The sequence below is a fragment of the Phacochoerus africanus genome, chromosome 9 (assembly GCF_016906955.1).
Source record: "Phacochoerus africanus isolate WHEZ1 chromosome 9, ROS_Pafr_v1, whole genome shotgun sequence".
Taxonomy (NCBI): domain Eukaryota; kingdom Metazoa; phylum Chordata; class Mammalia; order Artiodactyla; family Suidae; genus Phacochoerus; species Phacochoerus africanus.
The window spans coordinates 38,461,846-38,475,604 of record NC_062552.1 but is presented as its reverse complement, the minus strand read 5'-3'; the positions used below and the strand labels follow the sequence as shown (position 1 = coordinate 38,475,604).

General features: G+C 53.8%; 1 protein-coding gene and 1 long non-coding RNA gene across 2 annotated transcripts in view; both read left to right on the top strand.

Annotated features, from left to right (window-relative positions):
• The first annotated feature begins 1,395 nt into the window (after positions 1 to 1,395).
• C9H6orf132 (chromosome 9 C6orf132 homolog) overlaps positions 1,396 to 13,759 on the top strand; it is a 36,053-nt gene continuing 23,689 nt past the window's right edge. Inside the window, exons 1-2 of the mRNA XM_047796321.1 lie at positions 1,396 to 1,722; positions 13,607 to 13,713. Of these exons, the coding sequence (XP_047652277.1) occupies positions 1,578 to 1,722; positions 13,607 to 13,713 (252 nt within the window). The 5' untranslated portion in view covers positions 1,396 to 1,577. The remainder of the gene's footprint in view (positions 1,723 to 13,606; positions 13,714 to 13,759) is intronic.
• LOC125135861 (uncharacterized) lies at positions 1,732 to 3,784 on the top strand. Its single transcript, XR_007137066.1, has 2 exons — positions 1,732 to 3,459; positions 3,560 to 3,784. It is a non-coding gene; the product is annotated as an uncharacterized LOC125135861 (long non-coding RNA).

Here is a 13,759-nt window from a genome sequence, read left to right as displayed (position 1 = left end):
ACAGTGAGAAAGATACAGGCACCCCAATGTTCACAGCAGCATTATTTACAATAGACAAGATGAGGAGGCAACCTAAGTGTCCATCAAAGATGAATGGATAAAAAAGATGTGGTATATACACATATTCATATGTACCCACACACAGTAATAGGAATATTACTCTGCCATAAAAAAGAATGCAATTCTGCCATTTGCAACATGGATGGACCTAGAGGATATTATGCTTGGTAAAAGAAGTCTGAGAAAGACAAATACCATATGTTATCCCTTATATGTGGAATCTAAAAAATAAAACAAGGGAGGTCCCACTGTGGCTCAGCAGGTTAAGAATCTGACTAGAATCCTTAAGGATGCAGGTTTGATCCTGGCCTTGCTCAGTGGGTTAAATGATCCAGCATTGCCTTGAGCTGTGGTGTAGGTCGCAGACGTGGTGTTCCTGTAGCTGTGGTGTAGGTCAGCAGCTGCAGCTTGGATTTGGCCTCTAACCTGGGAACTTCCATATGCCGCAGGTGTGGCCCTAAAAAAGACAAAAAATAAAATAAATTTTTAAATAAAAAAATAAAACGAATGAATATAACAAAACGGAAACAGACTCACAGATACAGGGAACAAACTAGTGGTTACCAGGAAGAAGGAAGAGGGGTAGGGGATTAAGAGGCACAAACTAGGTATAAAATAAATAAGCAACAGGGGTATATTGTACAGCACAGGGATTATAGACAATATTTTATAACCACTTTAAATGGCGTATAATCTATAAAAATATTGAATCACTATGTTGTATGCCCGAAACTAATATAATGTAAATCAAATATATTTTAATGAAAAAATATTCACTTAACTTCACAGAAAAACGTTTGATGCAAAAAAAAAGGCCAAGATTTAGTCCGTTGTTTTCTCTTTGGAGCTCTGTCAATAAGGATATTTTCCGCGCTAGTCATAGATTGGGATACTAGTTTATTGATTTCCCTCGTTTACTCTTTTTTCTTATGAGCATTACTTACGAGCTCCTGGCCCTCGTTTCGGCGGGCTTCTAGAACCTTTCAGCGGTGCGCGCCTGGGCCAGCCATCTCCCCAGTGCTGGGTACACGAGTGGTTTCCGAAGTGACCTGGTCACGCACCTCCTTAGAAGCAGGGAGCTCGCCCGCCCCCTCCCGTTCAGGGTGGGGAGGAGGTGGGGGAGGAGGGCCGGGAGGCGACCTGGGGGAGGGGGAGGTCGTCTTCCGGGCTGGGCGTGGGCTGGGCGAGGTCCCCGGCCCACCGGGCCCGGCCAACAATGGCCAGTTGTGGAAGGAGGCTGCAGGAATGCGGCCGGGGGAGTAGGGCGGCGGGGCGGTGGCGGCGGCGGCCGCGGGGCGGGGCCGGGTGGCAGCCGCAGCCTCTTACCTGTCCAGGTAGCTCGCATTTCCCGGAGAGCGGCGGCGCCCGCAGCACCTGTCGCCCGGCGCGCGGGCGGGGAGGACGGCGCGGGGCATGGCCTGCTAGAGGCTCCTGGGGAGACGGTGCGGAGTCCAGTCTCGGGCAGGGCAGGCCAGGGAGGGACGGTCCTCCCCGGCGCCCGCGCGGCCGGCGGCAGCATGAAGAAGAACCCGACGGTGCAGGGCACCTTCAGCAAACTCTTTGGCAAGAAGCACGCCAACCCGCCCGCCACCTCCCTCTATGCCACCAATCCCCCCTGGATTTTCACCCAGGAGGCCCCGGAGGAGGGGACCCGGGACTTCGGTGAGTGCGCCTGGGAGCCGGAGGGCGCAGGGCCGCCTCGTGGTCCTCCCACCCCAGGGGGCGATCCGCGGCCTGGAGGGCTGGAGACGCGCCAGCGCGGAGGGGAAGGAACGCGTTTGAACCTGTGCGCTGGCCGGGCAGGCCTGGGGGCAAGGGAGGTGTCTCTGGGAAAGGCAGAGCTGTCTCCTCCCCGCAGCCAGGTCGGAGACCTTTGCGGGCCCCCGCATCTGATCCCAATCCTTCTGAGGTGTTTATTTTCTCTCCTCGGTGGAAGTTATCTTTGTGTCTTTGCCAGAAAGGCCGCCCGCGGTTTGCAGTGCCCTCCCCCCAGAAGTATTCCCTCCGTCCGAGGACCTGGGAGCAGTCCCCCGCCCCCGCCCCGCTCTTTCTGCTTCCTCTGGGACCCCACCCCCAGTTCTCAGCCCCTGGCTTCTCCTGGCCCAGGGTCACAGGCCCGGAGGGGGCTGCTAGCCGCGTGTCCACACACTTGGCTCTGCCCTGGGAAGCCCCAGGAAAAGTCCTCAGGAGCCATGGCTAGCAGGGTGCCAGCCTGTGCCAGACACCAAATCACTTACTGAAGTCACAGGCTCTTGCCAGATCAACCTGGGGCCTGGGCTGCCTTTGAGCTCAGAAGGAGGAGCCCCAGAGGCTGAAGAAGCCCCTGCTGGCTGCCAGCTGGGTCAGGGTGATGTATCTTGGCAGGCGTCTGAAAACACCGTGCCCGCCCAGACTTTGGGCTCTGCCCCTTGGTCACCTTATCGCTGAGTTTTTCTGCAAATTGTACCCTTCTCTAACAGAGGAGGAAACGAGCCAGGTGCAGACAGTAATTCATTCTTGTGTATGATTTTGAGGCTCAGGGTCCAAGGAGGGTCCCCCACCACTGCTTTGGCTCCCCTGCTTTCATTGTCACCCCATTGCCTTCACTGACCTTCATGGCCACTGTGCAAGGACCCACAGAGGATGTTAGAGCCTCCGCCCCTGCTCTTGGGTTCAGGTCAGAACCCAGGTTGTCACGGTCAAGGCACAAGGTGCTACACAGGAGCAGGGCAGACAAGATGCTGCCTTTCTCTGGCCCAAGGATCTCAGACGAACTGGTGACCAGAGCTGATCCTATACCTTGGAGCCCTTTTTGAGCGTCTGCTGTGAAAGCATAAGTGCAAAAGGAACAGAGAGGTGACCTCTGATTGGAACAAGCATGTTAGCTGACAGGGTAGGGAATTCAGTATTTCCAGAGCAAACAGCAGGAGCAAAGGCTAATAGCGCCAGGCAGTTTGGAGGCGGGGTTTAGGAACTTAGCAAATAACATGCGTTCTGCCCAACAGAACTCCGCGATGCCGGAACACCTTGCTTGGGTCCCAAACATTTATTGACCCCCTTCTTAGGTGCAAAGTTCTAAAGTCCTCACTGAATCCTATGATGCAGAGACTATTATTCCTGTTTGACAGACGAGGAGCCTGAGGCACAGGGAGGTTAAGTACCATGCCCTAGATCACAAGGCTTTAAATGGCCGAGCCAGGATTTTCTAAAGTGTACAATTCGCTGATTCCTTTTTTTTTTTTTTTTAGTAGACTTATCAAGCTGTGCGACCGACAGCACAATTCAGTTTTAGAATATTTTCATTCCCCCAGAATTTTCTTCATAAGGCAGAAACCAATATTCAAACGGAGGCCGTGGGGGCTCCAGAGACCACGCCCTTAGCCCACTTGCTGCATTGACTTTGGGGAAGAGAATCCAAGGGTGAGTTTGGCTGGAGGGGCATCTGCCTGAGGACACCTACCAGCCACCACTCCTTCCCCCGGGGGAATGCCTGACACACTTCTCTGCATTTTTGCCTTAGACATTCTCTACATTTTTGCCTGCGCTGCCCTGGCTGCTGAGAGGGTCCAGTACCTCCCGAGAGAGAAATGGGGGCCTGGTGCCCTGGCACCTCCAGCCAGCTGCTGTCTTCTCCAGCAGGGCTGGAGCCCAAGGAGGCCGCTCCTCCCGTCCCCCAGGGCAGGGCTGAACCTCCCGCTGACTCAGCCTGGTTGCACCACGTGGAGGAGTGAGAAGCAACATGCACCCAGCAGGATGGCTCTCTGGGGGTGTTCCCCAGGACGCCTATGGGTGTGGCAGAGGTCTTCCTGCCAAACCGGACATGTGCTCAGAGGGGGAGAAGGGCAGGAGCAGTGCTAGGGATTCTGGAATGCAATGGCGATCTCAGGCTTCTGTCATTAAGGTGGGGGCTGGTTCCTCTCTGGACTTCAATCTTTCCCTTTTGTTAAATGGGCATGGTGTCCGGCTAGCTTACGGAATGACTGCTCGGGGCTTGTATAATAGCAGAGCTTTGAAAAGGCTTAAAAAGAAAAGCACTAAAGCAAAAATTGGCAAGTGCCAGCCCTGGCTCAAATCTGGCCCAGGGCCTGTTTTTTGTAAATAAAGTTTTATTAGAACACGGCCAGCCATGCCCCTCATTTGCATACCATCTGTAGTTGCTTTTGGGCTCCCGAGGACCAAGTTGGGTTTCTGCAGCAGAGCTGATGGGGCTCACAAAGCTGAAAATATTTACCAGCTGGCCCTTTAGAGAACAAATCGGTCAACTCCTGCGTGATTTATTATTAGCAGGTCATTTCCAACTCTGAGCACTTCCAGTCCAGGGCTGCTTCCAGTCCTCTTCCTGACACTGCTGGAGACCAGAGGAGCCTAAAGTGTGCAGAGGCCATAAGGTCTCAAAGGGGTTGGGATTAGAGTTCCATAGGGTGTCTGAGTCTGGGCAGTCTCTGAGATGCTGGCGGTGTCAGCCCTTGGAGAACAAGGGGTGGGATGGAGGTGGGAAAATCAGTGTAGGATCGTGGAAGGGAATGAAGGAGGAGCCGCAGGCGCTGTGGCTTCAGCCCTGTAGAATGTTTGCACAGAAGTAGGCTGGGTGTAACAGGTAAAATGCAAACAGTCAGGTGAAGGTGGTGACGGGTACATTTTTCTTTAAAGGATTTCCCTAACATTTATCCGGTAACTATTAAGAATGGCTTCACTTAATGCAATTGCAATCCTAGTTAAGCCTCTGGCCTCCCTGCCTCCCCCCAGCCTATGCAAGGATCTCAAAAGACCACCCAGTTGTTTTTTAAAAGCAGAGATATGGATCTTTGCAACGCTCTCCTTAAGGGACTTGCTGCTGCAGTCGAGACAAGGCTGCCAGGCACGCTGGACCCCTCCCTTGCTTCTTGGATTAGTTGAGCCAACCTTCCTTACCTCCTGCCACCCCGCCCCAACAATAAGATGCCCTGCTTGCTGAGGCACCTTGTGTCTTGTTCCTCCAAAATGTAAATCAGCTTTGTCCCAACCTTCTAAGGTACTTATTAAAATGCAGGTTCCTGGAGTTCCCTTCGTAGCTCAGCAGTTGACAAATCCAGCTAGGATCCATGAGGATGCGGGTTTGATCCCTGGCCTCGCTCAGTGGGTTAAGGATCTGACGTTGCTGTGAGCTGTGGTGTAGGTCGGCAGACGTGGCTCAGATCCCCAGTTGCTGTGGCCGTGGTGTAGGCCTGCGGCTACAGCTCCAATTCGACCCCTAGCCTGGGAATCTCCATATGCCTCGGGCGCAGCCCTAAAAGAAAAAAGAAAAAAAAAAAGTTTAAAATGCAGATTCCTGGGGGCCCACCTGGGGCCCACAACGTCAGAATTGCTGGGCTGGGATCCAGGTTCTGGACTTGTCACCAGCTCCTCAGTTATTCTTTTATACAAGAGGACCTGAGAATCCTGGCATCTCCTTCCCAGAGGGACTGGGCCATCCCTTTGCCCTGAGGCCTCCCTGCAGGTCTGAGTAAATGTGCAGGGACTGTCCCAGCTCCTTCTCAGGAGAACCCCAATGCTCCCTAAGGTGGCTGCTGCTCCCGGGGTCCCTGACCTTGAGTCTCAGGCCAGGCTAACGGGTCGGAAACCATGAACCCCAGAGACTGAGCACGTATTTCTGGTCAGGGGCAGGCTGGCACCAGCCTCCCGAAGGAGAGCTGACTTGTGCGTGGCAGGAGCGTGAAGGAGACTTTTGTTTACTCCCATCCATGGAGGTGTGCTGTGGTTTGCTGGCAGCTCAGTACACACATACACACCCTCTCCGCTGCCCCATTATATAAGTTCCTCTTGTCCCCGTAGTTCACCTCAGAAAGCCAGGCCCTCCCTTAACCACTGCAGACTGGCTCCAGGCTGCCCCTTCTCCCTGAGCCAGAAAACGGTCAACAACAACAACAATAATAATACCACTTTTTTTTTTTTTTGTCTTTTTAGGGCCACACTTGCAGCATATGGAGGTTCCCAGGCTAGGAGTCGAATCAGAGCTGTAGCTGCCCGCCTATACCACAGCCACAGCAGTGCCAGATCCGAGCCGTGTCTGTGACCCACACTACAGCTCTCAGCAATGCCAGATCTTAACCCACTGTGCAAGTCCAGGGATTGAACCTTCGTCCTCATGGATGCTAGTCAGATTCGTTTCCGCTGAGCCATGATGGGAACTCTATTTTTTTTTTTTTTGCCATTGTTGTTATCATCAGTTATTCATTGAAATAGGCACTGTGCTAAAAACTGCATGTTTTCTCACCTGAGGAACACACTCAGGGGCTCAGACAGGTTAAATGTCTCAAAGACATTTCAGCTGAAGGCAGCTCAAACCTTGCCTCCCATCACCCACGACCTTGTTAAGATCAGCTTCTGAGGCGGTAGAAGTGTACTTCGGACGAGTTCCCAGGTGAAGTCTAGCAGGTCTGGAGCCATGTACTTTGCGTAGCAAGTCCCAGCCTGGAAGCAGAGGGTCCGTTTGCTGTGCTCCTCCCTCTCCCGGTTCCCGTGCCACGATCCCCAGCTCCTCCCCCTCTGTCCCCCACTACCCCTACTCTGCGGCTCCCTGCTCCAGCCCAGCCGAGCCCAGCCCAACCTTCAGCGTCCCCTCTGCCCTTGGACGAAGGCTTCTCTCTGGCGCCCGGGGTCAGGCTTGCTGGGGCTTGCTGGGACAGACCAGCCTTTTCAGGTTCCTGTCATGTGGCCCTATTACATTAGCAAGAAAGGGCCTCATCAGCCATCCTCGAGTTACATTCACATGGGGTCCCCCTGCTGCTTCCCTGAAAGGCTGGGGCTCCCCTAGGGACCAAGGATCAGTTGCCCCACCTCCGTGGGGCAGAGGTAGGGGGTTCTGTTTTTGGGTTCTAAATTCGTCTGGTCAAGGTAACAAACTCTCCCAGCTGGAACCCTACCCCTTTGAAGCACTTGGAATTACATTAGCCCTGTGGCCAGTGCTCCTGGAACTATTTGGGGGCTCCTGGGAATTGGGGATCCCCACCCAAGCCCCCCTCTCACCTCTGCTAGCTTTTCTCTCTCCTTTAATTTCATCCCCCAGTTTACCCTTATTTGACAGGTGTGCAAACCCAGCCTGAGAAAGTGCTCCGGGAGGAGCTAGGCTGTGGTCTGAGATCTCATTCCTAGATGCTTTGATCTCTTCCAGGCCTCACCGGCCTTCCAGGCTCACTCTGGGAAGCAGGAGACCAAGGAAGGAGATGCTGGATCCCTGCATTTTTTCCTTGCTCTGCTGGCTGTCACCAGAGAGAATTGAATTCTAGAGTCAGGTCGCCAGGGCTCGAATCCAGGCCCCTTTTCCTCCCCGCTGTGGGACCTTGGGCAGGAGGCTTCACCTCTCTGATCCTCAAGTTTCCTCATCTACCGGATGAGAATAACCAGAGCGTTTGTGAAGGGGGCTGTCAGGGGCACTTAGAGGAGCACCCAGCACATCAAACCGCGTGTCACATGTCAGACATTTTAACCGTTCAGGTCCTGTCTAGTGTGGACCTGTCTCGGGTTGGGGGTGAAGGCTAAATCACCGTCCCAGACCTCAGCCCCCATGGAGATTCGTGCCCAGGCAGCTTGGGGGCTGGGGGAGGAAGAGCGATCCACCAGGCTTTCAACCCTGACCACTGTGAGGAAAGATGCCGAAGACCCAGTGAGAGGGTTCTCCTCTGGGGGGGAGGGGGGAGAAAGGAAGGGCTGGGAGTGAGGCGGCCGCTTGTGCCCAGCCTTCAGCTCCCCCAGAGCTGGCCATCCCCACTCCACTTCACACACACACACACACACACACACATACCCAGACTGCGGGAACCAGGTCAGCTTCTTCCTAGAGAGGCATCGGGCCACAGGCTATGCGTAAGGCACCCCATTATTGGTACCCAGAACCCAACACTGCAAATCGGGGGTACTGTCTGGTCCCTGGCACCACCCCCGCTCTGAGATGTTGGGCCAGGCCCACCCATCCTGAGCCTCCCTCTCCCGGTCAGCAAAGAGGGCAGCCCCTAAGGTCCAGACTCCGAGGGCTCCCTGACAAGAGAGCAAAGGGCTCCCACCACAAGCAGAATGGCTCAGCCTCCCCCCACCTCTGTCGCCTTCCTCACCTCCTCCCTGGCCCTTCTTCTTCAAGAGGCAGCCAGACCCTCCTTCATCTCCTCAATGGAGGAGAGGGTCCCATCCAAGAGTGGCCAGATTATGTTGTTCACCCATCATTCACCAGTGACACAGCCCCATTCAAGCTCAGAGCCCAAACCCATGGTGGAGCGAGGTAGGGTGGGGCAGAGAGCACGCTGATGGTGTGACGAGAAGCTGCCCTCCCAGTTACTGAGCGTAAATTACCTGCCAGGTACCGTGCGAGCCTTTTCACTTTGTCTTGTCCAGCCTCCCCAATGCCCCCCACTGCGCACATTTACAAAGATGAGGAAACAGCTTCAGAGAGACAGAGAAACGTCCAGGGCCCCCGCTCTTTTTTTTTTTTTTTGGCTTTTTGTCTTTTTAGGGCTGCACCCACAGCATATGGAGGTTCCCAGGTTAGGGGTCTAATCAGAGCTGTAGCCCCCAGCCTATGCCACAGCCGCAGCAACTCGGGATCCAAGCCAAGTTTGTGACCTATACCACAGCTCACCGAAAAGCCGGATCCTTAACCCACTGAGGGAGGCCAGGGATCAAACCTGCGTCTCCATGAATACTAGTTGGGTTTGTTACTGCTGAGCCACTACAGGAACTCCCGGGGCCTCTCTTTTCTGACAGAGCAGCCCATTGTGTCCTCAGAGGGCAAGGGGGCCAGCCTCCCCTCTGTCCTCCGCTTCATCCCCTCACTGGGCCTTTCTTCCTCAAGAGGCAGCCGGGCCCTCCTGCATTGCCTCAGTGGAGGAGCTGGCTGCTTCCCAGGAAAGGGCATTCTAGCCTTCCTGACACAGCAGTCCCAGCAGCATTCACCTACTTCCAAAGGAAAATCCTCAAAGTGAACCTATTTCATCTGTCTGTTTAGTTTTGGACTTTGACCTTGAAGCTCAGAAAGCCCCAGCCCTGACCTTGACCTCTTGGAGGACCCAGCTTACGGTAGCAGCCAGACTTGCCTCACTCACTGGTGTGCCTTGACCAGTTGGGAACCGAGCCCAGGTCAAAGGGGCCTGGGGAAAGCCTGTCAGGTTCTAGCCACATCTCTTTTGAAATCACATGCTTTTATCACCTTAAGGTTCTGGAGGTCAGAAGTCACTGATCTCCCGGGGCTGGAATTAAAATGTTAGCGATACTTTGTTCCTTTCTAGACGTTCTCAGGGAGGATGTTTTCTCGCCTTTTCCAACTTCTAGAGGCTGCCTGCCTTCCCTGGCTCCAGGCCCCCTTCCATCTTCAAAGCCAACCGTGGCCAGTTGAGGTTCACGTCCCACCCCTTAGGCTCTGCTTCTGTCACCAGATAGCCTTTCCCAACTCCCAGCCACACCTCTTAGAACTGAGAAATCGAATTGCAGCAAAGGAGTTCCCGTCGTGGCTCAGTGGTTAACGAATCCGACTAGGAACCATGAGGTTGCAGGTTCGATCCCTGGCCTCACTCAGTGGGTCAGTGGGTTAAGGATCTGGCATTGCTGTGAGCTGTGAGGTAGGTGGCAGACGAAGCTTGGATCCTGTGTTGCTGTGGCTGTGGTGTAGGCTGACAGCTACAGCCCCAATTTCACTCCTAGTCTGGGAACTTCTATATGCTGTGGGTGTGGACCTAAAAAAAAAAAAATTGCATTTCCAAGAAGTGCCTCCTTGGGGAGGGAGCTGCCTGGGCCCTCCACCCCTAACTCACCACAGCCACCCCCACTGCCCTTCTGTACGTATTCCAGATGCCAGGGAACAGTTGCTTTCTTAGAAAGGGCTCCCCCGTTCACAACACCCACAAACCAACCAGGACAACAGTGCCCGGGGCTCAGGGCTGAGTCATGGAATCTGTGAGGGGTGTAGATGGCCCGCGTGGGGATCAGAGGGCCCTGGCGAAGATCTGGTTCTGCCCTAACCCACGCTGGCCTCGGGCAAGCTGTGTCACCTCCAGCCCTCCCCAGCGCTGCTTCTTGGCCGAAGCCAAGCCTTTCCTGCGACTCACACCCCCATCCTCCCATCCTGTGAACAGCGGGATCAGGATTCCCCACTTTGGGAGCAGCGTGTACCGGGGTTTAGAGGTCAGCCCCATAGCAGAGACCCCAGCTTCAGCACTTACTCTGAGGCTTTGGGCAAGTTATTGGACCGCCCTCTGCCTCCGATTTCTCATCTGTAAAACCAGGATGATGATCGTACCAATTACGTGGGGCTGTTTTGAGAATTAAATGAATTAATAATATACGAGGTGCTTAGAATGGTGCCTGGCCCTTTACAATTGTTCGGTAAAGGAGTTCCTGTTGTGGCGCAGTGGTTAATGAATCCGACTAGGAACCATGAAGTTGCAGGTTGGATCCCTGGCCTTGCTCAGTGGGTTAAGGATCCAGTGTTGCCGTGAGCTGTGGTGTAGGTCGCAGACAAGGCTCGGATCCCGAGTTGCTGTAGCTCTGGCGGAGGCTGGCAGCTACAGTTCCGATTAGACCCCTACCCTGGGAACCTCCATATGCTATGGGAGTGGCCCTAGAAAAGGCAAAAAGACAAACAAACAAATAAAAAACAATTGTTCAGTAAATTCTACCTAGGAGTTTCTTCGTGGTCCAGTGGGTTAAGGATCCGGTGTGGTCGGTCACTGCTGTAACTGGTTACAGCTGTGGCACGGGTTCGATCTCTGGGAACTTCTGCATGCTGAGGGCTCAGCCAAAAAGTAAATAAATACATTCTACTTATTATTATGTTATTACTGCTATTAGAGTGACCAACTTGCTTGCCTCTAAAACTCCTGTGCACACAGTCGTAGTGGCCATTACTGTCGTGGTAACTCAGCTACAGAAAGGATGCTCATAGATGCCACCCCTGGTGCAGAGATGAAATGAAATGATGAAAGGGAGGGTCTTGAAGCCTGACTGTTAATCCTCACCCTGCCCCCAGTCCCATGGCAGCCACATCACTTCGGATCTAGGACCTTGGCGTCAAAACAGTGGTATCTAAAAAATGTCCTGGGAAAGCCTGGTGTCAACACACAGACGCTTAGAGGCCAGAGGGAATTGGGTGGGCTCTAGTAATAGCTGTTTGTTGTTTCTTTTTCTTTTTTCTTTTTTGCTTTTTAGGGCCGCGCCCTTGGCACATGGGGGTTCCCAGGCTAGGGGTCGAATCGAAGCTACAGCTGCCGGCCTACCACAGCAACTTGGGATACGGCAACTCAGGATCTGAGCGTGTCTGTGACAGCTCATGGCAATGCCAGATCCTTAATCCACTGAGCGAGGCCAGGGATTGAACCTGCAATCTCATGGTTCCTAGTCGAATTCGTTTCTGCTGCGCCACCACGGGAACTCCTTTCTGTTTGTTCCTGATTGGACCAAATCTGTACTTTTTCCACCTGCTCCTCGATCCCTGACCCACCTCCTGGCATCTCGGTCTCCAGCCTCAAGTGTGGAACCTGGCAGCCACAACTGGGGAATCGTGTTGGTCCAGAGTGGACAGGACTGGGCAGTGCTGGGAACTGGGATTTCCCAGGATGTGTAGAGCACACGGAAAACTCACCACATTGGCCCTTTTGAGAGGTGGAGAATCTTCAATGCACCAGCCGACCCTCTGCCTGGTAGGGCAGCACACAAAGGACTCTGTGTCCTGTTTCTGGGGTGCCCCTTGAGCCTCTCTCTGTGTCACCTTCAAGGCCTCAATTCTCACATAAAGGGCTGCTGCTGGAAGTGTAGGAATTTGGGGTGAATGCCTTCTGATCCCAGGACCTCCTTGACAAGCCCAATTTTTTTTTTTTGGCTGCCTCACGGCACACGGAACTCCCAAGCCAGGGATCCAAGGCATAGTTGCGACCTACGCTGCCCTTAGGCAATTTGGGATCCTTAACCCACTCTGCCAGGCCTGGAATTGAACCTGCATCCTGGTGCTCCAGAGATGCTGCTGGAAACAAAACCTGGGATCCTTAACCTGCTGCACCACAAGAGAATTCCACAGTCTCCTTTGACTAAACGAATCCTTTGGCTTTCTTGCGTTCTTCTCCTAAAGTCATGTGCAAGAGGGAAAGCAATCACAATTCATTCAATGTTCCTGTTAGTGGGACTCTGGTTAGTTGGAATTTTGGCTTTTCCCCTCTGGCTTTAGGAGAGGAAGAAGTCCTATAGGCCCTGGGAAATGGATGAAACCCCTCCTTGCTCACGACCCATGTAGTAGGAGGTCCACAGTGACCCCTGCCCCTCGGAGGTGACCTTGTGAACCTGGGGCAGGATGTGAAATTCTCATCAATGTGTGTTCAGGGTCACCAGGGGGATTGGTTGGGAAAATGTCAGTGACTCCTGTAGAAACAGCCCAGAGCACAAGCCCAGCAACTAGAAGAAGACAAAAATCCCGTATCACCTTCCCACAGGGGCGGGACCACATTTGCTGGCTCCCTAACGATGTGCAGGCCACACCTACGCCTCACAACGGTCCTATAAAGCTGGTACCATCATCACTCCCATCATACAGATGGGAAAACTGAGGCCCACAGAGATAGGTTAGGCGACGTGGCGGGTCAGTGGCCGAGCCGGGATTTACACCAAGTCAGGTGGACTCTGCCCTGCTGTTCTTTCGGCTCTGTCCTCAAGGGTGCATCAAACAGAACCACACTTCCAACCGTTGCTGAGGGTTGGGGGCTGAGGACATCTCGAGGTAGAGGAGTCTGAGTGGCGGACGCTGGGCCCCTGGGCGGCCTCATCTGCTCTGCTTGTTCCAGATTAGAAATTCAAACACTTGAGGGAAAAGCCAGCTTGTTTTCCTTCCTCTCTTGGAGATAAGAGAGGGGGACTGGGGCCGAGCTCTCAGGGCCCCGGAAGGAAGGTCTTGTGGGAGTGAAGGCTCAGGACCTGCAGGGGGTGGACCAGTGGACCAGGAGAGAGTGGGCTGCGGGGCTGAAAGGCCCAGGGATGCTGCAGGGAACCCCAAGAAACCACCCCGAGTCCCTCCCAGTCATGCTTCAGTGGCCCATTAGCACACACCCCACCTATGGGATCTTGTTATGTAAGAGGTGCTGGGCTGAGTCAAACGGGGGCCACTGCAGGGCCTGGGTTTCCTTATTGGGAATGGCAGGGCGGATGACATTTAGCTGCGCCTTGGGCGTTCCCTTCATGGCTCAGCGGTTAACGAACCCGACTGGGATCCGTGAGGTTGCAGGTTCGATCCCTGGCCTCACTTAGTGGGTTAAGGATCCGGTGTTGCTGTGAGCTGTGGTGTTGGTCACAGATGTGGCTGGAATCTGGCGTTGTCGTAGCTGCGGTGTAGGCCGGCAGCTGCAGTTCCAATTGGACCCCTAGCCTAGGAACCTTCATGTGCTGTGTGTGCAGCCCTAAAAAAAAAAAATCAGTTGGCCCTTGTAAATCAACTATAATAAAAAATTTTTAATGAAATAACAACCCAGTCCACTTCTAATAAATACAAATAAATAAGTAAATTCCGTTGGCCCCCATGCCTTTGACCTCCAGCTCATGATGTACCCTCACTTGTCCCCTCCAGATGGGATCTATTATGGAGACAACCGATTTGACACAGTGAGTGAATCGGGAACCGCCACGCTGAAGGCTCGGCCAAGAGTCCGGCCCCTGCTGACGTTTCTTCCACTGGTGAGTATGGTCCTGCTCTGAGGTCTGAGGGTCTCCTCTGGACAGG